At 40.8% G+C, this 22,450-nt stretch overlaps 2 protein-coding genes across 2 annotated transcripts in view; one reads left to right on the top strand and one right to left on the bottom strand.

Moving 5' to 3' along the window:
* AAED1 (AhpC/TSA antioxidant enzyme domain containing 1) overlaps nucleotides 1-192 on the bottom strand; it is an 11,957-nt gene extending 11,765 nt beyond the window's left edge. Inside the window, exon 1 of the mRNA XM_008594185.1 lies at nucleotides 88-192. Within this exon, the coding sequence (XP_008592407.1) occupies nucleotides 88-192 (105 nt within the window). The remainder of the gene's footprint in view (nucleotides 1-87) is intronic.
* Nucleotides 193-428: 236 nt separating this feature from the next.
* LOC103609930 (A-kinase anchor protein 10, mitochondrial-like) overlaps nucleotides 429-22,450 on the top strand; it is an 86,160-nt gene continuing 64,138 nt past the window's right edge. Inside the window, exons 1-2 of the mRNA XM_008594186.1 lie at nucleotides 429-459; nucleotides 559-702. Of these exons, the coding sequence (XP_008592408.1) occupies nucleotides 429-459; nucleotides 559-702 (175 nt within the window). The remainder of the gene's footprint in view (nucleotides 460-558; nucleotides 703-22,450) is intronic.

The raw sequence follows: 22,450 nt of genomic DNA on the forward strand, positions 1-22,450 counted from the left end.
TCTGTGGTTTCTCATGCGTGGTGACCATGTGTCCAAGACTTCCAGGGCAGGACCAGGCAACATTCAGGTCTTCATAAGATCTCTCACTCTTGTATCTGGATTTGAGGATCCTCTAACTATGCCAAGTGTCCAGTCGAAGCTGTTCAGGGCCGAGTGCGTGAGCCGAGGGGGCAGGGCACGCGGGGGCGACATCCGGGAGGGATCTGCGCAGGGGGCGGGGCGCGCGGGGTTGGGCGAAGGGGGCGTGGCACGTGGGCCGGCTCAGGGTGAACAGGGGAGGAGGGACAGGGAGCGGTGTGACAAGGGACATTCTGGCTAGGACAACCGTGTCTGTGATCCCAGTCTTATCGTTTTCCCTCCTGTCCGGTTTTTAGGCCATCCCCTCCTCAGAGCTGGCGCTTTTCTTTATTTTCTGAGGTGTTGCTGACATGCGGTTAACGTGCAATCTTGTGCATAGAGGTCTATTAAGTTCTCCCAACATTTGATCATGGGAATTTGTCCACAGTCATACAAAGTTTAAGGAATCTGACAGCGAACGCTCCTGTACCCTCCACCTAGGTCTGCGTCAGCGTTTACTGCGCTTTGTCACCTTGTCCACCTGTCCACAGTTGGATGGAGTGTGTCTGATTACTCGCCAGTCGTTCACACCCTATCGAACTGTGAACATTTCTATCGCTAAGAAGATTCTCTCAGTTCTACTATGTATATGGGTTTTGGGTTTTTTTTTTGGCGGCTGGCCAGTATAGGGGGTCCCAACCCTGGACCTCACTTTTACCAGCCTCACGTTCTGAGTGGGTGAGTCAACCAGCCAACCCGAGCAGTAGATCTATTGAATCTATTTACGAAACCACACTTCAGGGGCTTCGGGAGTCCAGGTCTTATTCTCAAAACGTCTCTGACTAAGTCTACTTACCAGACCCTTCAGGTGAGATAATCCACTGGGGGAGGGAGGGTTGTGACAGATGGGCTGGGAGGGATAAGGACGGTTGACTTAGGTGGCTTGGCATCAGTTTTGTAGGAATCCCACACCTCGATCTCTCCTAGGGCAGGCATAGGAAATTTAGGAATTTCTGCAGCCTTTATTAGACCCAAATGGCCCCAGACTTGGAGACTGGTCTTTCACTGTGGTTTCTCATGCGTGGTGACCATGTGTCCAAGACTTCCAGGGCAGGACCAGGCAACATTCAGGTCTTCATAAGATCTCTCACTCTTGTATCTGGATTTGAGGATCCTCTAACTATGGCAAGTGTCCAGTCGAAGCTGTTCAGGGCCGAGTGCTGGTCAGGTGGTACATGTGACTCATTTGACACTGCCACAAAATGCAGGAGAGGCTGAGCCTGCATCCTCTGGCTTCCAACCATGTGAAGATTCATATGTTATTGAGCATACATTAAGTGATCTCAGTTTGAGAAGCCCTACAGTGGATTTAGAAAAACTTTAAGCATAGACCTGTTTCTAAATCAAGTTTGTTTCTGTATCAAGATATCCCCTGAGCTTCCTGGGTTGCCACAGTGAACTCCTAGGGGCAAAGCAGGGTATTTTAAATAGTTGAGGAAAACAGAGTCATCTGTCAGACATCTTGCATATGGGCTGGAGACAGAGCACAGTTTCAACATGACTCCACTACATTTCTTTGGATGATGTTATATCTTTGCAAAACTGGGTTTTCAACAGCTGTTGTGATAAAAAGGTAGAGCCCCACAAAAATCAGTGTGGAACAGGAAATGAGGGTGGTATTGTCCAGTCTGATTCCAAGGTTTTAGGATTTGCGCAGTGTCCGATCAGCACATGCATCCCATTAGTAATTGTGGTTATTTAGGAGTAAAATTAAAATATTAGTTTTTCTTCTAATTTACAGGTTTTATAGTTTCAAATGACTACTAAGGTGTTAGGACATAAATATTTATTAAGTTGTTTGGGCCTAACTTCTTAATAAAGGGAACTGCTGGGTAGTCTTTTGACCTAGGTGTGCTGTAAGTAAACTTCTGAGAACCAAGGGTACCGTGAACCGGGAGTTCAGGCACCTCGGAATTGCACGGGCAGCTCGTCTTTGAAAGCGTCTTCACAGCCTGCACAAGGCCGGACACATAGCAGGCCTCCATGATACTGTCTGATGGGTGGGTGCACAGAACAGGCAAGGAGTGGCCATACTAAGACAGCTCTCGCAGCCCGTGGATGGAGGCAGGGGGTCATGGTGCTTACACAAGACTCATTTCTCACTGGCTTAAAAAAGGCACAGCCGAGCCCAAAAGACACATTCAATTTGCTATCTGGCTGGTCCACAGAAACCCACTGACCTGTGAAGCAGGTTCACTGTGCACTGGTTACCAACTTGTCTGAGTCCACTGAGAAAGAATCCCCCACCCCCACCACACACACACAAGTTACATGAAATGGATTTATGACTTACAGATAGGCTGCAAGGGACAACAGGAGACTAGGATTCATTACGAGCCAGTTCCTCAATGCTCAAGAGAGCTGCCTGCGGTGGATGGAGTCTCATCTGAGTGTACCCCGCTTGCACTCAGCTGAGAGACCTCAGAAAGCAGCCTACCCTGGGTTTTATGGAGTTTTACACCCCAGGGGTACATGACAAACTGAGCCAAAGCATTGAAGGACATCATGTTTCTAAAGGGGCTGTTATAGCCAGTCCCTCCCTGTCTCAGGATGTTGTATTCCCAGCACATTCTATAGTTATTCTTGAAAACTACAAGTAAGAAAGGAGGACTGGGTCGGTGCAAGGCCATCCAGAAAACTGTCCAGCACAAACTAACGCTCAGCTGGTTGTACTTCCACTTAAATTGTTCCAGAGATGAGCCGTGCCCAGCTGTGGATGTCCAGATTTCCTTGGCTTTGCTGTTAGCTACTAACTCTGATCACAGTTCCACCCAGGCCTTCCAACAGCTGATCCAAGCTCCCCAAAGCTCCTGGCTGAATCTGGCAGCAACCAAGCTGATTCTCATCCCTTATATGCTCCTCTCCAAGATCTGGAAGGAAGGACCTAGGAACACAGCTTGTCCTTCTGTCACACTCCTGAGCTCATGAGCAGCAGCAGCAGCGGCGGCGGTTCTGAGCCCCAGGGTCCTTGTCCCTGTTTTGACCTAGAGCAGGAATGTAAATAGTTCATCAGGTATTCCAGCCAGTTTGAGAGCCTGACCTGCTGACATCTGGTTATCGGGTACTGCACACTTTATTTTTTTAGATAATCATGTGTTTCTGGTCTGTTCCCTCGGATAGACTGCAAGCTCCCTGAAGCAAGGGCCGCTCCTCACAGCTCCGGATTCTGCGCAAGCCTACTTACTACACGGGCTTTTCCTCTCGGACTTCTCCCCCTGCCTGTGTTCCCCCTTCCCTGCCTTTCGCTTTTTCTTGTCCCCTCCGCTGCCCTCTCTCTGGCTTGCCGAGCTGGGTGGCTGTACCTCAGTCTGGAAACAGTGCGTTCCCGATTTATTCGTCTCTGCTGCTTGGTTTTCCTGCGACAAATAATGTAGCTCCCAAGAGGTTAATTCACCAAGAAGTAACTTAGGTGGAAGGAATAAATAAGTGCGAAATATACCTAATCAGCCTTTCGGATAAAGCCTTGCCCAGAGAAAGGCAGAGGTTGAAGGGCTTCATTTTGCTTTCTTTTGGTTTGGATGTTTCATTCTGGTTACTCAAACGTACTTGTTTTCTAGAGTATTAATTGCAGTCTATTGTAGTTTCCCTTACACTTTAAGTTTCTTAGGGACATGAACTGTTTTGTGTAAGTTCCTTAATCATCGTACTTAGGACACAATAGGCAGAACTGTTCACGCAGTCAACACATATTTGCTTACCATCTTCCATGTACCAGGCATTGTGTTGGAAACTAGAAAGACTGAGATAACTAAGATAAGTCCAAGACAAGATTATAGTCTGGTCTGGTCAGGGAGATAAAGTTAGAATAAGTAATTGCAACGAGCCATAAATAATACAGCAGAAGTATGAATAAGGTCTGCTGAGAACTCGTATCAGTCATGATGCTTTTGGAGTCGAGCAAGAGGAAATCTGGACTCAAATGGTCTTGTATCATAAGGATACTTATTAAATGACAGAATTCAGAGACAGGCTGGGTTCTCAGTGTGGAATAATCAGGGCTGTGTCCTCAGCTGCTCTCTGACTCCGCGCTCCTTTGTGCCATCACTGTCCTCAAGCCGGCCTCTCACACAGCCACAGGATGGCTCCCCGCAGCTCAGCTGCATCTCCCAGTCAGGTCAAACGAAGAGACACAGAACACCTTCATCCCAGAGCCCCGGGAAAACCGCTCCTCAGTGACCCACATTGGCTTAGATCTGCCCTTCCCTGGACTAATCTGTGGCAAAGGAATTATATATCCACGATATATTTAAACTGATTATTTGCATAGAATGGACATTGGGAAATAAACCAAAATGACAGTTACAGTGGTACAAAGAAAAGGACGATACATTATCAAAGATGACGTTGTCAATGACAACAATAAGTGAAATAAAAAGAAATCAAGCAATCAGAGGTGAAGTGAACAGACTGAAACGCTCCTTTGTGCCATCACTGTCCTCAAGCCGGCCTCTCACACAGCCACAGGATGGCTCCCCGCAGCTCAGCTGCATCTCCCAGTTCAGGTCAAACGAAGAGACTCAGAACACCTTCATCCCAGAGCCCCGGGAAAACCGCTCCTCAGTGACCCACATTGGCTTAGATCTGCCCTTCCCTGGACTAATCTGTGGCAAAGGAATTATATATCCACGATATATTTAAACTGATTATTTGCATAGAATGGACATTGGGAAATAAACCAAAATGACAGTTACAGTGGTACAAAGAAAAGGACGATACATTATCAAAGATGACGTTGTCAATGACAACAATAAGTGAAATAAAAAGAAATCAAGCAATCAGAGGTGAAGTGAACAGACTGAAAATCTTCAAGAGCATGATTAAACTCTGGGAAGCTGTGCTAGTTATCAGTGCGTGCATCTCAGCGACAAATCCATCCTCCTTACCTGCTCTGTGGCGGTGGAGCCTCCCTCTTCTGCAGTGAACACGACTGTTAAGCTTTGTCAGTAGGGGCCTGTGTTAACCATGTGTTTCTGATGTTTTCACAGCTGGGGACTTGTTGATTCTGGAGGGCCTGCCCCTCCCGGTGCTGGTCAATTCCTGCCTAGTAAATGGCTGTCCTGAGAGCATACCTTTCATATGCAAACTAGCCAATCCAGAGTCCACACCCCACAGCAACCCAACCCCCACCGTTTTGGGTTCTTACACTTGGGGCCACTGTTCCCCTGCCCTAATCAACCCACTGAAAATATTCAAATGAGCCAATCCTAAACCTGCGTAGCTGCTTAGCCTGCCTTTCCAACTCCCTCCTGCAAAAATGACAGCGAACAGTCTTGCCCATGTTTTCCTTTGCCTCCCTTGTTTGTCCTGATGGACCCACATGGCCCTGTATGGCATGTGCAGCAGCTGCCTTCTCTTGGGAACTGTGACTAATAAACTACATTTTCAATGACAATCGTTTCTTGATCTGTTGTCCTCGCCACACCTGAAGAAGAATAAAACCTACATTTTAAAACAGGGGTACTGGAGGGACACCGCAGGAGATAAAGGCTTATTTTCTTGGTTTCAACGTGCTTTGGTTTTGCCTCATCCTGTTCCTGCTCCAAGATTAGCAGGGGTGTGTGTGTGGGTGTATCCAGGGTCTCTGTCTTCCTAGCTGCACTCAGGAGCATGCAGAGTTGGGGAGCTTGCTGCCCCCGGCCCCGGCCCCTGCCCAGCACTCGCCTTGGGGTGGCCTGCCCAGTGTGAACACAATGCCCCCAGGCCTCATGTCACACTGCTGAGAGGGGGGCTCCCTGACTTTCTCTGTCCACTCACCTGCCAGCCTCAGCCCCCAGTACCCTGAGGGTTGTTTCCCATGGCCCTCCCAGTGTAGTGGGAAACCCTGAGCATTTTCTGATTGTTAAACCTGCCCCTTTCCACTGGAGAAACTGTTTTAGACATTTCATGCTTGGCTGTCTTAATCACAAACTTTAGTTTCTGTAATGTAGCTTGCTTCCTGTACCCGTGCAAATTAGGATTCAGAACTGACCAATGAGCTATGTCTCATAGCCAACCAATATGGACTAACAGACTTACATTCCTCATTTGCATAAGAGGACCTAAACAGGAACCTGGGTGGAAAGTTTTTGGCTATATAAGGCTGCCCCTTTCCTTCATTCAGGGAGACACTAGCCTGATGCTCCTGCTGTTCTTGCTTGCAAGCAATGAAGTGCTGTCACACCAAAAAGAGCTGTCAACTATTAAAAGAGCTAGAAAACAACGTTGGTCTTGGATTCCTCTGTGTGAGCGCCTCACAACACAGTGTGAACACTGCACACTTCAGGCTGAGAACTGCCCACTGGGATCCTGATTGAAGGTGCGGGATGGTTAAGTGGGGGCTCATTATACTATTCTTTTGTGTATTTGGACTTTTCTATATTAAAAGTTTAAAATACTGCGGCATAGTTTGTTCTTAAACTGATAAAAATATAATTAACTGGCTTCCTAATGATGTAGATAATTCACTTTTTTTATGATTAGAAATGACATTGGGGTCATCCTTATGCACACCAGCTTTGTTCCGGGAGAGTACACCTGCAGGGTAAATTGCTGGAAGTGGAATTTCTGAGTGAGAGGACATGCTCGTTGTAAGCAAGTCGTATTGCTGAGTTTATCACGCAGAGGAGGACTTCAGATGTCCTGTCTGTCATCCTCTTGCCAGCACTGGGTAATATCAATTGAGAGAACTTTGAATGTTAACCAGGAGCCAGTATGAGGTTATTTCAAAACTTCTAATTCCCGATGGGGCTTGTGTGGAACTTAAAGTCAAGGTCTCATGCCCTCTTGTTTGGAGGTCATTGATTTCAGATATAAAGAAAAGGGAATGGTATGTTCACATTGAAGACGCCTTGCCAGGGGTATTTCAGTACCAGAGCCTTCGGCCTATAGAGAGGAAGCTTCTTGAATTTCGGGGAATGAAAGCATAACCAGAAGAGGGTAACAGGCTGATGGGTAGCAATGACAACAGGCAGTTTGCCAGATGTGACCAAATTTATTGTAAGCAGGGTTCTGGTAAGCAGACATTGATAAGAAAAAAAAAAAAAAAAACCAGCTGCTGGTATTTTGACAGCTCTAATGAATTACTGATATCAATGGATGAAAAGTTTTCCTTGACATTACTGCTCTCAGGGTTATATTTCATGTGAAGTAAAAATTCCAGTTTAGAATATTTCATTCTAAACGTTTTCAGATATAAAGAACCATATGGTTTAGTCTTCGTTATTTTAACAGACCAGTGAACTCGGACATCATTAAAAAGTAATTTTGCAGGAGGGATAGCAGCCGTGCGAGAATGCAGAAATGAGAAGACGTTGTCCAGGGAGCATCAGCCCATGACGGAGTGAGAGACTCTCAGAGACAAAACACCTGTGACTGTGATCAATCTACTGCTCGTCAGCTCCAAACGAATCCTTCAGTGTATGCTCCGTGATAATGGACAGATTTCCTTTCAGCATCTCGCTTCTGGGATGAGCGCCACGTTAAGCGTAAGTGCTGGAGGAGGAAGTGGCTCTCATAGCTGCTGCTTTTGGTCAGTGCTGTGAGCCTGGGGAGGCTGGGTGCAGCTGTAACCCTGGCCATTCCCAGGAGGCACGTTTCCTCGGTGACACTGCAGCTGTGGCCGCTCTGGCAATACCCTTGTGCCACCTTGGTTGACATAGGAGCTGGAGCATGAAAGTCCTCCTGCCTCACAAGCCTCCCAATTTCTCACCTGCACCCCAGAGGGCTCCAACCCAGCCACCACCCTGTCTGCAGGGCTGTGAGTGGCTCTCCTGCACCCACCCACTCCCTCTGCACATGCGGCCTGCGTCCGCTGACTGTGCGCCTGCCTGCACCCTGCAGATCTGGCCTGGGCAAGCCTGCAAACTGCTCGGCTGTGCAGTGGGCACAGCTTCTGCTCCAGCGAGGTCTGAACCCCAGATTTGAGGAAGGGGCCCCTTCCGAGTTTGTCTTCCTCGGGTATTTGTTCTCAGTCATAGCTTCCCTGTATTTTCTGCTCACATTTTAATCAGAATTTAATACTAATTCATTATATTAAACTTTCCATGTTTAACCTACAGTGTGGTTTCACTCTCATTATTGGACCCAGACTAATAAAGTGTCCTTAGCTATTATGATCAAGGAAATATGAATGTGACCTATTGTCATGCACATCCTCTTATTATTTAGAAACAACCTGCTAATGTTTGGTGATGTAGCTAAGAAATACCCTCTTCATCTGTCCATGGCTTAACACAGAAGCAAAGAACACACATTGCACACACAGAGATAGCAGGGCACGGGCACAGAGGCGCCCCCGTAAGCACCACGTTGCCCAGGACAAGCCCCTCCAAAGTATCTTCTGACAAGTCTGACTGCCAAGAAAGCCCTGAGGGGATGGCACAAAGGGTGTGTATGTTTTCTTAATTTGTTAATTTAAGAAAATCGCCCCCCTTCCTTTTATTGTGGTAAAATATATGTAACATAAAATTTCCCATTTTAGCCACTTTTAAATGGCATTAGGCACATGTGAATACATTGTTGTGCAACCATCACCACCATCATCTCCAGACTGAAACTCCACAGCCACTAAGCACGTGAATACATTGTTGTGCAACCATCACCACCATCATCTCCAGACTGAAACTCCACAGCCACTAAGCACTAACTCCCTGTTCCGCCTCCCCCAGCCCCTGGCAACCATCATTCTACTCTCTGTTTCTACGGATTGATTGCTGTAGTTACCTCATGTAAGGAATCACACAATATGTGTCCTTTAGTGATTAGCTCATTTCACTCAGCATAATGTCCTCAAGGTTCATCCACGCTGTAGCATATGACAGGACTTCCTTCCTTTTTTAGAGCAAATGATATTCCATAAAATGTAGGTACCACAGTTTGTTTATCCATTCATTTGTCAATGGACATTTGGATTTCTTCCATTTTTGGCTATTGTGAATAAGGCTGCTATGAACATGGGTATACAATTTGTTAATTTTTCGAATGCTGCATTAGGGTTCTCCAAAGAAACAGAAGATATACATATATGTTGTACATATGTATATACATACATAGATATACATGCATAGAGAGAGAGTTGACCCTTGAACAACATGGGTTGGAATTGTGCAGGTCCACTTACATGCGGATTTTTTATTCAATAAATATACAGTACAGTAAATGTATTTTCCCTTCCTTATGATTTTTAATAACATTTTCTGTAGCTTACTTTATTATAAGAATATAGTATGTAATATGCATATAACATAAAAAATATGTATTAATCAACTGTTTATATTATCAGCAAAGCTCTTGGTCAACAGTAGGCTATCAGCAGTTAAGTTTATGGGTTCTCAAAAGTTACACTAAAATTTCTGACTGCTGGGGGATTGGCAGAACCCCCGTGCTTGGGGGGCTGTTCAAGGGTCAGCTAGATATGTATATTTTTATATAGTTATATATTATATATATTTGAGATGGCGAGAAAGGGGGAGAAAATAAATTGATTTATTTTAAGGAATTGACTCTTATGATTGTGGAGGCGGCTAAGTCTGAAATATGTAGGGCAGTCCAGCAGGCTGAAAATTAAGGTAACCATTGATGTTGCAGTCTTGACTCCAAATTTTGCAGAACAGGAGGCTGAAACACAGGCAGGTTTCTATGTTGCTGTCTTGAGAAGTGCTTCTGAGGGAAACCTGTCTTTGATCAAGACCTTCACTGATTGGATGAGGGCCGTACAGGTTATGAAGGGTAATCTGCTTTAGTCAAAGTCTACTGAGTATAATGTTAACCACATCTAAAAAATAACTTTATAATAACATTTAGACTGGTGTTTGATGAAACGAGTAGGTACCATAACCTAGTCAAGTTGGCACTAGAATTAACCATCACAGTCTACCCCTTGTCCGCTCTGCACCCATACACATCACTTAAACCACACTTAATTTCCATATAAAGATAATAAGAGATTCATACTTCCACATAACGTGGTACAACTATCCTGCATACAACCAAAAGTGCACTAACTTTTTCCTCCAAAAGTGGATGCAAAGTCCGTGGGTGATGTTTACTATGTTCCTTAATATCCTGTAACTTAAATACTATGATATAAAGTTGACAATATCGAAATACTATGGTGTAGAGTTAATACACCTTATGGTATATAGTAAGGGGATAAAAGAAGGAAGAAAATAAAGATTTTATACACATATGTATATGTGTGTGTATATATATATTTATACACACAAACATACTCAAAACAGTATAAAGAAGAAATATTTATTACTACTATATTAATCCATTTCTGTTGCTTATAAAATTAAAGTACATGGAACTGGGTGATTTATAAAGAAAATGAAATTTATTGCTTACAGATTCGGAGGCTAGGAAATCCAAAGTCCAGGGAACACATCTGGTGAGTGTCTTGGTGGTGGCGACAGTAATCCAGGGGGCTCACATGGCAGGAATGGCAGAGCCGAGAGTGAGGTAGTTCCTCACGCACTCGCCTTTCAAGTCCTCAGAACCATGCCCTTGACCACCATTTTTAATCTATTCACCAGGCATCATCCTACAATCTAATCACCTTTTCAAGGTCCTACCTTGCAATTACCATAATAGGACTTCCCACCCTCTTAACAGTCACAGTGGGGATCAAACTACTAATTCATAAGGCTTGGGGGGGACACAATCCATATCAAAAACCATCCTCATTTCTGCAACTGGTCATGGGTTTGTACTTATTTATAACTACCTCCTTCCATTACACATTCTGTGTTCCCTTTGCCCACAGCGAGCACTTTAGCTAGTGGTGGTTCTTTACCTGGTGGGGTGACCCAAACCTTCATTCGCAGTCCTGTCTGGGTTGTGTGGTTGTAGTTTTCCATTGACATTCATCACGGATGGTAGTACTGAGAGCTGCCCCAAGGGATCTCCTGTATTGGAGACATCCTCTTCCTCATCTCCACTGTGGAGCAGCAGTCCACCTATCCTTGTTAATCAGCACTAGTCATCCCAGCCACTACAGCAACTCCCTTCTTTACCTGTTGACTCAGGCATGAGGAGTCCAAAGTGGCTGGGTGGCAGCCTTCACTTCCAGCTCGATGGGATCATTGCTGTGTCTCCTGGTGGAGGCGTTCTTCCCTCTGGGACTAATTCCTCTAGGCCAGCCGAGCACAAGGCTGATAGAACAGCAAGCACAAATTTTGCTCATGGCTCACTAGGGGTAATGGCAAGTGAGGTCACTCCCATTTGCAACTCTTTTTTCTGCGACTCTGGCTATGAATCCTGGCTATGGAAGAACCAGCACCATATATCAGATGCTAATTCAGGGCATGCATTGCCTCTTGGAGAACCTTGTCCCAGCCATGCAAGATATTGCCACCTAGCTGCCACTGTCACTGAGTCTTCAAAAGTCCACCCCACTGTTGTATCAAGCCAGCTGCTTCAGGATGATGGGAACATGGTAAGACCAGTGAACGCCATGAGCACGAATCCTTCGCCGCCCTTCATGTGCTGTGCAGTGAGTTCCTGGATCGGGGCAGTGCTGTGTGGAATGCCATCACAATAATGGCATTAACTTAACTCTGTGAAGTCCATGGATGACAATTTTGACAGAAGCATAGAAGCACAGTATGCAGGGAAGGCAAATCCATATGCACAGTAATAGGAAGAGTCTGTTCCAGTGAGAACAGCGTGCTGCTCCTGCCACGAGGGAAGCGGTCCAATATAAGCAGCCTGGCGGCAGGCGGCTGGCTGATCGGCCCAGGGCATGGCGGCATATTAGGATGCAGTGTTGCTCCCTGCTTGACCTGTGGCCGGTCAGCCCTGGCAAGCGAAGCCCGTGGTCTAAGCCGTGCATAACCTTCATCCCTGCCACCATGGCCACTTTGTTTATGAGCCCATTGGGGTGGAGAAAGAGGCTGACTGGTATCCACATAAAGAGTCATCCATCCACTCGATTATTTAAATCCGAAGCCCGTGGTCTAAGCCGTGCATAACCTTCATCCCTGCCACCATGGCCACTTTGTTTATGAGCCCATTGGGGAGAAAGAGGCTGACTGGTATCCACATAAAGAGTCATCCATCCACTCGATTATTTAAATCCTCCTCTGCTGAGGTCAACGTATAGTGAGTGTTCACATGGGATACAAACATTTTCATGTGCTTCGCCCATTCAGAGAGGTGGAAAACTTCTTCCTTAGACTTCCTTGTCACCAGTATTATAATCATGTTCCTTCCAAGTCCCTGACTTGTGTTGTCCCATTTGTGTGATAATTCAGCCAGTCTCAGGATGACACTCTAGGTTTCCTTTTCAGCAATCATTAAACGTTAATCAGATCTAAAAAATACCTTCACAGAGCATGGTGCTGGTAACACCAAGGTCACGGGTTAGGATCCCTGTACAGGCCAGCCGCCAAACAACAACAACAACAACAACAACAAGATGAAGAACGCCTTTACAGTGACATCTAGACTGGTGTTTGACCAAACCACTGGGCACCATAGCTCAGCCAAGCTGACACGCAAATTAATCATCACAAGATAGCACTAGCCTACTTATCCATCAACTCAAAAGTGCTAACATAAATTAGGACACGTCCATTATGATTTATACAGCATGAGGTATATTCACATATACTTACACATAAAGATGTCCAAGGCATATAAAAAGCAAGTATCAGGACAGTGCACATAACACAAATAAAGTAAAACAAAGAAAACGGACATGCACACGTGCTGTGGACACTGGCATGGATGCACAGGAGACAAACCAGAAGCACGTGTGCTTGTTAACGGTGGTGACCCCTGGTGAAGACAGGAACGGGGTTGTGTTCCTCTGCATACTCATGGATTATTTGAATATTTGACCACAAGAGGGAATCTACATAATACTTACAAACTGAGAAATAGAGCGAGAGCGAGAGAGTGAGAGGATGAGAGAGAGAATGGGAAGCCACTGCACTAGATCATCCCTAAAGTGCCAGCTGTAGGGGACCCGACCCCAGTGCCCAGCTCCCTCCTTCCAGCCTCGGTCTGGCTGCTCAGCTGTAGGGGACCCAACCCCAGTGCCCGGCTCCCTCTTTCCAGCCTCGGTCTGGCTGCTCAGCTTATATTTATTTGCTTTTCTATGATTTTTAATGAGGTCAATACTTTTTCATATTTTTATTGGCCTTTTTTCTTTGGGTCTACTATCAAAATTATTTTTTTTAAGAATTCTCATGATCTGAATTGCCATTAAAGAGATATGAGCATTGAGTAACAAAGAACTTTTTTAAAATAAGAAATAATGAAAAATAATATAAAATTTATTTTTATTTATTTATTTTTTTTCCTTTTTGTCTTTTTTACTGACCCTCTATCCCAGTGCTTGGCAACCACCGATCTATTCTCCTTCTCCATAGTTTGCCTTTTCTAGAGTGCCATAGAAGTAGACCTATCCTGTATGTTACCTTTAAAGACTGGCTTCTTTCACTCAGTACAATAGCTTTGAAATTCATCCATGTTGTTGATTATATCAATAGTTAATTCCTTTTTATTGCTAAGTAGTGTCCTTTGTATGGATGTACGAGAGTACTTCAAAAATTTGTGGAAAAATGGAATTAAAAGATAATATGAATATTTTCATAAACTTTTTGAAGACCCCTCATAGTATCCATTTGCCCGTTGGAGGACATTTGGATTGTTTCCAGTTGTTGGTGATTATAAGTAAAACTGCTATAAACATTTGTGTATATGTTTTAGTGTGGACATAAGTTTTTATTTTTTTTAGAATAAATACTTAGTAGTAGGTTTGCTGTATTAAATGGTAAGTATGTATTATATGACACTGCCAGACTGATTTGTAGAGTGTACCATTTTGTATTCCTACCAGCAATGTATGAGAGTTCTGGTGGCTTCATGTCCTCGCCAGTACTTAGTATAGTCAATTTTTTGTTTATTTGGGGTATTTTAGCCATTGTAATAGATGTGCAGTGGTATCTCATTGTGGTTTTACTTTGTATCAGTATCACACTGTCTTGATTACTGTAGCCTTATAATAAGTCATAAAATTGGGTAGTATGATATGAGTCCTCCCAGTTTTTTTTTTGTTGTTGTTTTCTTGTTTTGGATGTTCTTTTTTTTTTTTTTTTTCCCCAAAAATTTTAGAATAATTTTGTCTACATCTACAAAAAACTGCTGGAATTTATATTGAAATTGCATTCAATCTATAGGTCATTTTGGGAAGAATTTACATCTTAAGTATATCTTACAATCTATGAACATGATATGCCTCTTCATCTACTTTGGTCTCTGATTTCTTTCATCAGCATTGTATGGTTTTCAGCATACAGAAATACCTAGATATAAATCTGACAAACGTGTCAAGAATCTGTATGAAGTTAGCTATAGAGTTTTGTTTTGTTTTTAAGTAAATGTCCCTTATCAGGTTGACTTTGTCTGTTAGATTTTTAGGTCTAAAGTTTCTGTTTGTTTCTTTTTTGCATCTTCTGTTTCTCAGTTAACCCACGAAGGTATGCTTTTGGGATTCTGGCCATAGGCATGCCTTTGGTCTAATCTTCCCTGTTCGGGCCCTGGGCAACTGCCCATTAAAGTGCAAGGGAAGTCGCGAGGGAGGTCTTGAGGGTTGTGTTTTTTTTTCCCTCAGGAGAATGCCCTGTCTTGAGCTTCTACCCATCTTGATTTGTACTGACTCCCACAGGTCGACAATTCCTTATCTGCAATTTAGAAATCCAGAAAGCTTTGACTATCAGCAGTCATTTTTAAAATGAACAAAATTTGGCCTGAACTGCTATGAACTTATTGCAGAAATATGAATATGTTTAATTTTGGGGTATTGTTCCAGATGCTGCTGGGGTATTAATATGCCATATGTTAAACGCAGTGTGTTACCTCTGTAAAAACCTTTAAAATTCTGAATTCCAAAATACTACTGGCCCCAAAGACTTCAGGTAAGGGAACTACCTGTACTTGTTTCTGCCTCGGACTATTTCCCTTACTTTTACACAAGCTCTGATATACTTTAAAAAAGCATTTTGAGGGAATTCATTATTGAAAAGAGCTTCTTTGAACATCCAGTCTGGCCTGTTTCTAGTAATCAAAGTCCAGAGTCTGTTTCTTTAGTTGTAATATACTTTATTGTTTTGGAAACTGTCTTTGCTTTGGTGGTAATTTATTTCAATAAAAAAATAGAAATAGCTGTGGAGTCATTAAAAGAGTACTAGCCAAGTTTTTCCTTTTTTTCATTATTATTTTTAAAATTTATATATAGTAAATTTGACCTTTTTTAAATGTATACTTGTATGAGTTTTAACACATGCATAAGTTCCTGTAATTGTCATCATAATCAGGATGAAGAGCAGCTAGTTCTATCACCTTTGTAATCAAATCCTCCTCTATCCCAGTGCTTGGCAACCACCGATCTATTCTCCTTCTTCATAGTGCCATAGAAGTAGACCTATCCTGTATGTTACCTTTAAAGACTGGCTTCTTTCACTCAGTACAATAGCTTTGAAATTCATCCATGTTGTTGATTATATCAATAGTTCATTCCTTTTTATTGCTAAATTGAATCATTTTTTTAATTGAGCTTCTACCCATCTTGATTTGTACTGACTCCCACAGGTCGACAATTCCTTATCTGCAATTTAGAAATCCAGAAAGCTTTGACTATCAGCAGTCATTTTTAAAATGAACAAAATTTGGCCTGAACTGCTATGAACCTATTGCAGAAATATGAATATGTTTAATTATGGGGTATTGTTCCAGATGCTGCTGGGGTATTAATATGCCATATGTTAAACACAGTGTGTTACCTCTGTAAAAACCTTTAAAATTTTGAATTCCAAAATACTACTGGCCCCAAAGACTTCAGGTAAGGGAACTACCTGTACTTGTTTCTGCCTCGGACTATTTCCCTTACTTTTACACAAGCTCTGATATACTTTAAAAAAGCATTTTGAGGGAATTCATTATTGAAAAGAGCTTCTTTGAACATCCAGTCTGGCCTGTTTCTAGTAATCAAAGTCCAGAGTCTGTTTCTTTAGTTGTAATATACTTTATTGTTTTGGAAACTGTCTTTGCTTTGGTGGTAATTTATTTCAATAAAAAATAGAAATAGCCGTGGAGTCACTAAAAGAGTACTAGCCAAGTTTTTCCTTTTTTCATTATTATTTTTAAAATTTATATAGAGTAAATTTGACCTTTTTTAAATGTATACTTGTATGAGTATGAGTTTTAACACATGCATAGGTTCCTGTAATTATCATCATAATCAGGATGAAGAAAAGCTATCTATCACCTTTGTAATCAAATCCTCCTCTATCCCAGTGCTTGGCAACCACCGATCTATTCTCCTTCTTCATAGTGCCATAGAAGTAGACCTATCCTGTATGTTACCTTTAAAGACTGGCTTCTTTCACTCAGTACAATAGCTTTGAAATTCATCCATGTTGTTGATTATATCAATAGTTCATTCATGTTGTTGATTATATCAATAGTTCATTACTTTTTATTGCTAAGTAGTGACCTTTGTATGGATGTACAAGAGTACTTCAAAAAGTTTGTGGAAAAATGGAATTAAAAGATAATATGAATATTTTCATAAACTTTTTGAAGACCCCTCATAGTATCCATTTGCCTGTTGGAGGACATTTGGATTGTTTCCAGTTGTTGGTGATTATAAGTAAAACTGCTATAAACATTTGTGTATATGTTTTAGTGTGGACATAAGTTTTTATTTTTTTTAGAATAAATACTTAGTAGTAGGTTTGCTGTATTAAATGGTAAGCATGTATTATATGACACTGCCAGACTGTTTTGTAGAGTGTACCATTTTGTATTCCTACCAGCAATGTATGAGAGTTCTGGTGGCTTCATGTCCTTGCCAGTACTTAGTATAGTCAATTTTTTGTTTATTTGGGGTATTTTAGCCATTGTAATAGATGTGCAGTGGTATCTCATTGTGGTTTTACTTTGTATCAGTATCACACTGTCTTGATTACTGTAGCTTTATAATAAGTCATAAAATTGGGTAGTATGATATGAGTCCTCCCAGTTTTTTTTTTTTTGTTGTTTGTTTGTTTTTGTTTTCTTGTTTTGGATATTCTGGTTTGTTTTGTTTTTTTCCCCAAAATTTTAGAATAATTTTGTCTACATCTACAAAAAACTCTGCTGGAATTTATATTGAAATTGCATTCAATCTATAGGTCATTTTGGGAAGAATTTACATCTTAAGTTTATCTTACAATCTATGAACATGATATATCTCTTCATTTACTTTGGTCTCTGATTTCTTTCATCAGCATTGTATGGTTTTCAGCATACAGATTCTTGACATGTTTTGTCAGATTTATATCTAGGTATTTCTCTTTTTGATGCTACTGTGAATGGTATTTTTTAAAAGTTTTGTTTCTGATTTTTTTTTTTTTTTTTTTTTTGTCTTTTTTCCGTGTCCGGCAACGGAGCGCAACCCTCAGTGTTGCCCCCGTACTGGACCGGGGACCGGCAACGGGATCGCAAGCCTCGGTGTTGCTCCCGCGCCTCGCTCAGCCAGTGAGCGGGAGCCGGTCTGTATGTGGGATCCGAACCCTCGGACGGGAGCGCCGCCGCGCTTCCCAAGCGGCGCACTATCCAGTGCGCCACCGGGCCGGCCCTGTTTCTGATTTTTTACTGCTAGTATAAAAAATGTGATTGCTTTTTGTATGTTGACTTGGTATTTTGTGACTTTACTAAAATCACTTATTTTAGGAGCTTTTTTGTAGATTGCTTGGGATTTTGTACATAGATAATCATGCTGTCTGTGAATAGGAATAGGGGCAGTTTTATTTCTTCCTTTCAAGACTGTTATTTTTTTTTTCTTGCCTTACCTGCGCTTGGTAGGACTTCCAGTAAAATGTTTCTTAGGAGTGGTGAAAATGGATACTCTTTTCTTATTCCTGATTTTAGAGGGAAAGCATTCAGTCTTTTACCACTAAGTATGAAGTTAGCTATAGAGTTTTGTTTTGTTTTGTTTTTAAGTAAATGCCCCGAAATAAACTGACGAAGTTCCCTTCCCTTGCCTGTTTGCTGAAAGATGTTGTTTTGAATCATGAATGAGTTGAATTTTGTTAACTTTTTTTCCTTTGTCATTTGATACAGGGAAAATGATTTTTCCTGTATCAGAGTGAAAAGTGGTTTTTCTTCTTTTGTCTGTTAATGTAAGAGATTGCATTGATTGATTTTTGAATATGAAATCAGTTACATTCCCAGAATCAGCTCTACTTGGTTGTGATGTCTTATTATTTTTGTATGTTGCTGGATTTGATTTCCTAATAGTTTGCTGAACATTTTTGTATCTGTGTCTTGTACTGTCTTTGTCTGATTTCGGTATTGCTGTGGTTTGAATGTTTGTCCCATTGAAACTCATGTTGAAACTCAGTCCCCAATGTAACAGTATTAAGATGTGGGTCCTTCAAGAGGTGATTATGTCAGGAGCACTCTGCCCTCATGAATGCATTAATTGGTCTTCGTGGGAGAAGGTTAGTTATCACTGGAGTGGGTCTGTTATAAAAGCCAGGTTGGCTTTTTCTTGTGAACCTTCTTGTCATGTGATGTCCTGTGCCACCTTGGGACTCTGCAGAGAGTCCCCATCTGCAAGATGACCCCCACCACATGTGGCCCCTTGACCTTGGACTTCCCAGCCTCCAGAACTGCAAAAAATACATTTCTTGTCTTTATAAATTATCCATTTTCAGGTATTCAGTTATAGCAACAAAATAGACTAAGACAGGTATCCGTGTAGTGCTGACCTAATGAAATGAGTTGGGAAGTTTTTCCTCCTCTTCTATTTGCCAGAAGAGATTGTGTAGAATTGGTGTTATCTTCTTTAAATGTTTTGTAGAATTTGCAAGTGAAACCATTTGGGCCTGGAATTTTCTTTTTCAGAATATTTTAAACTATGAATTCAGTTTCTTTCATAGATATAGGACGATTTAAATTATTTCTTCTTGAGTGAATTTTAGTAGTTTGTGGCTTTGAAGGAATTGTTAATTTTTATCAAATTGTCAAATTTATGGGCATGTAATTATAACATTCCCATATTATCTTTAAATCTGTTGGTAATTGTGTCATCTTTTTTCTTTGTCAGAATGTATAGAGATTTATCATCAGTCTTTTAAAGAACCAGCTTCTTGTTTGATTTTTCTCTGTTGTCTTTCTGTTTTCAATTTCGTTGGTTTTCAGCTCTTTATTATTTATTTTCTCCTGCTTGCTTTATTTTACTCTTTTTTTTTTTCTAGTTTCTTAAGGTGGAAACAGATTGCTGATTTGAGACCCTTCTTTTCTAAGATAAGCATTTAATGCCGAATTTTCTTCTAACTTTCTAACCCCTGCTTTAGCTACACCCTACAAAAATGTTCTGATGTTTTGAACTAAGCAAAAATGAAGTGTTCTAATTTCCCTTGAGTCTTATTCTTTTGCCCATGCACTATTTAGAAATATGTTGTTTAGTTTCCAAGTGTTTGGAGATTTTTTTTTCCTGTTATCTTTCTACTGTTGATTTCTCATTTACTTATATTACGGTCAAAGAACATATTTTGAATGATTTCAATTCTTTTAAATTTGTTAATTTTTTAAATGAACTAGGATTTGTTCCATCTTAGTAAATATCTCATGTACAATGAAAAAATGTATATTCTTCTGTTGGATAGTTTTTTATAAATGACAGTTAGATTCAATTGGTTGATGGTAGTGTTCAGATTTTATATATCCTTGCTGATATTTTGTATGCAGTCATGTTACTCTCTTACTGAGATAAGAGTGTTGAAGTCTCCAACTGTAATTGTAAGCTTTTTCAGTTCTACTTCCAGTTCTACCTGTGTTTGCTTCAAGTATTTTGAGGCCTAGTGTTAAGTGTATACACATTGAGGATCGTTATATCTTCTTGGTTAATTGCCTCTTTTGTCATTATATAATGTCCCTCTTGATCTAAGGTCAGAAATATCTGTTGTTTGATTTGTGTAGACACTTTAGCTTTCATTTGGTTAATGTTTACCTGGTATAAGGTATGTTTCCACTCTTTTACTTTTGCACTACCTTTATAATTTTATTTGAAACGGGTATCTTTTGTGGGGGAGGGTGCTCGCCTGTACAGGGATGTGAACCCTTGACCTTGGTGTTGTAACACCACACTGTAACCAACTGAGCTAACTGGCCAGCCTGAAGTGGGTTTATTGTGGGCAGGCTACAGTTGGGTCATGTTACTTTACATTTTGTCAATCTGTTTTTTTTTTGTTGGTGGTTGTAAATCTAATTATTGCAATACAAATTTTATTTTTTATTTTATTTATTTATTTTGCATCTGGCCAGTACAGGGAACTGAACTCTTGACCTTGGTGTTACAAGACTGCATTCTAACCAACTGAGCTTGCCAGGGAGCTTCTCAATACAAATTTTAGTGTGATTTTTTACATTAAATGTGAATACTGCATTGTGAATACTTACAATGTGTAAACATAAATACTGGTTTTAATATAATTTAAATTTAATTATATTAAATGTAATTATTAATATGTTTGGGCTTATGTCTACCTGTTTATTATTTATTTGTGTTTCCCTCTGTTTCCCACTCCTAGACTTCTCCTTTTCTACTTTCTTTTGGATTGTTTGGATTTTTTTAGAATTTATCTATTGAGTTTTTGGTGGTATCACTTTGTATAGGTTTTTTAGTGGCTTCTCTAGGGATTACAATATACATACTTTACATAGTATACTTAAAATTAATATTTTATCACTTTAAGTGGAATGTAGAATCTTTACCACCATATAGATTCTTTTATTTTCCCACTTGTAGTTGTCATCTACATACATTGAAACCCTATCAGACAATATAATTTTTATGTTCAACTGTCCTATCAGACAATATAATTTTTATGTTCAACTGTTATGCATAATTTAAAGAACTTAAGAGGAGGAAAATTATCTATTATATTTACCCAGATATTTGCTATATATGTTCCTGTTCCTTCATTCCTAAAGCTTAGTTATCATCTCTGTTATTTCATTTGCGTCTTAAGAATTATTGTTAGCATTTCTTTTAAAGCAGGTCTGCTGTCAAAGAACTGTCAGTTAACCTTCATCTAAGAATGTCTTTATTTTGTTTTCATTCTTGAAGTAATTTTCACTTTATAGAGAATTCTGGGTTGACAGTTTTTTTCTTTTACCACTTTAGAAATATTGTTTCACTGCCTTCCGGCTGCCTGGTTTCTGGTGATTTAATGTGCAGTATTAGAATTATTACTACTTTATATTTCACACATTGTTTTTTCTAGCTACTTTCAATATTTTTTCCTTTTCAGTTTTCAGCAGTTTGGTTATGGTATCTGGACATGGATTTCTTTGCTTTACTTCCTGTTTGAGGTTCACTGAGCTTCTTGATTCTGTATGTTTGTAGGGGTTTTTGGGCCAGATTTGAGGAGTTTTCAGCCATTGATTCTTCAGATATTTTTTTGGCACTGTACTTTTTCTCCTCTCTAGGGCTTTGATGATCCAAATGTTAGAGAGTTGTTATTGTCTTGCCAGTCCCTGAGGCTCTGTTATTTACTTTTTTCTAATCTTTTTTTCCTGTTATTCAGCTTTGAAAATTTCTTTTCATCTCTGTTCAAATTCACTGATTCTTTCCTCTGTTATTTCCATTCTGTTATTGAGTCTTTGCAGTGAATTTTAAACTTTGTCTGTTAGATTTTTAGGTCTAAAGTTTCTGTTTGTTTCTTTTTTGCATCTTCTGTTTCTCTGCTGAGGCTGTCTTTCTATTTGTTTCAAGAGTGTTTGATCTTAATTCTTGGAGCATAGTTTTAGTAGCTTCTTTAAAAAAAAAATCTTTGTTTTATAATCCAGCATCTGTGTCCTCTTGTCTTTTCTCATGTGAGATAATGGGATTTTCTGGTTCTTTGTATAACAATTAATTTGTGATTGTATCCTGCACTGTTTGTTGTATGATTCTGGGTCTGTTTTAGTCCGTTTTGTGTTGCAATAACAGAAATNCTCTCCCAAGTGAGCCACGGGCCAGCCCCGTAAGCTTTTTCAGTTCTACTTCCAGTTCTACCTGTGTTTGCTTCAAGTATTTTGAGGCCTAGTGTTAGGTGTATACAGATTGAGGATCATTATATCTTCTTGGTTAATTGCCTCTTTTGTCATTATATAATGTCCCTCTTGATCTAAGGTTAGAAATATCTGTTGTTTGGTTTGTGTAGACACTTTCGGTTTCATTTGATTAATGTTTACCTGGTATAAGGTATGTTTCCACTCTTACTTTTGCACTACCTTTATAATTTTATTTGAAATGGGTATCTTTTGTGGGGGAGGGTGCTCGCCTGTACAGGGATGTGAACCCTTGACCTTGGTG

Source organism: Galeopterus variegatus, unplaced genomic scaffold (genome assembly GCF_000696425.1).
Source record: "Galeopterus variegatus unplaced genomic scaffold, G_variegatus-3.0.2 Scaffold10319, whole genome shotgun sequence".
Lineage (NCBI taxonomy): Eukaryota > Metazoa > Chordata > Mammalia > Dermoptera > Cynocephalidae > Galeopterus > Galeopterus variegatus.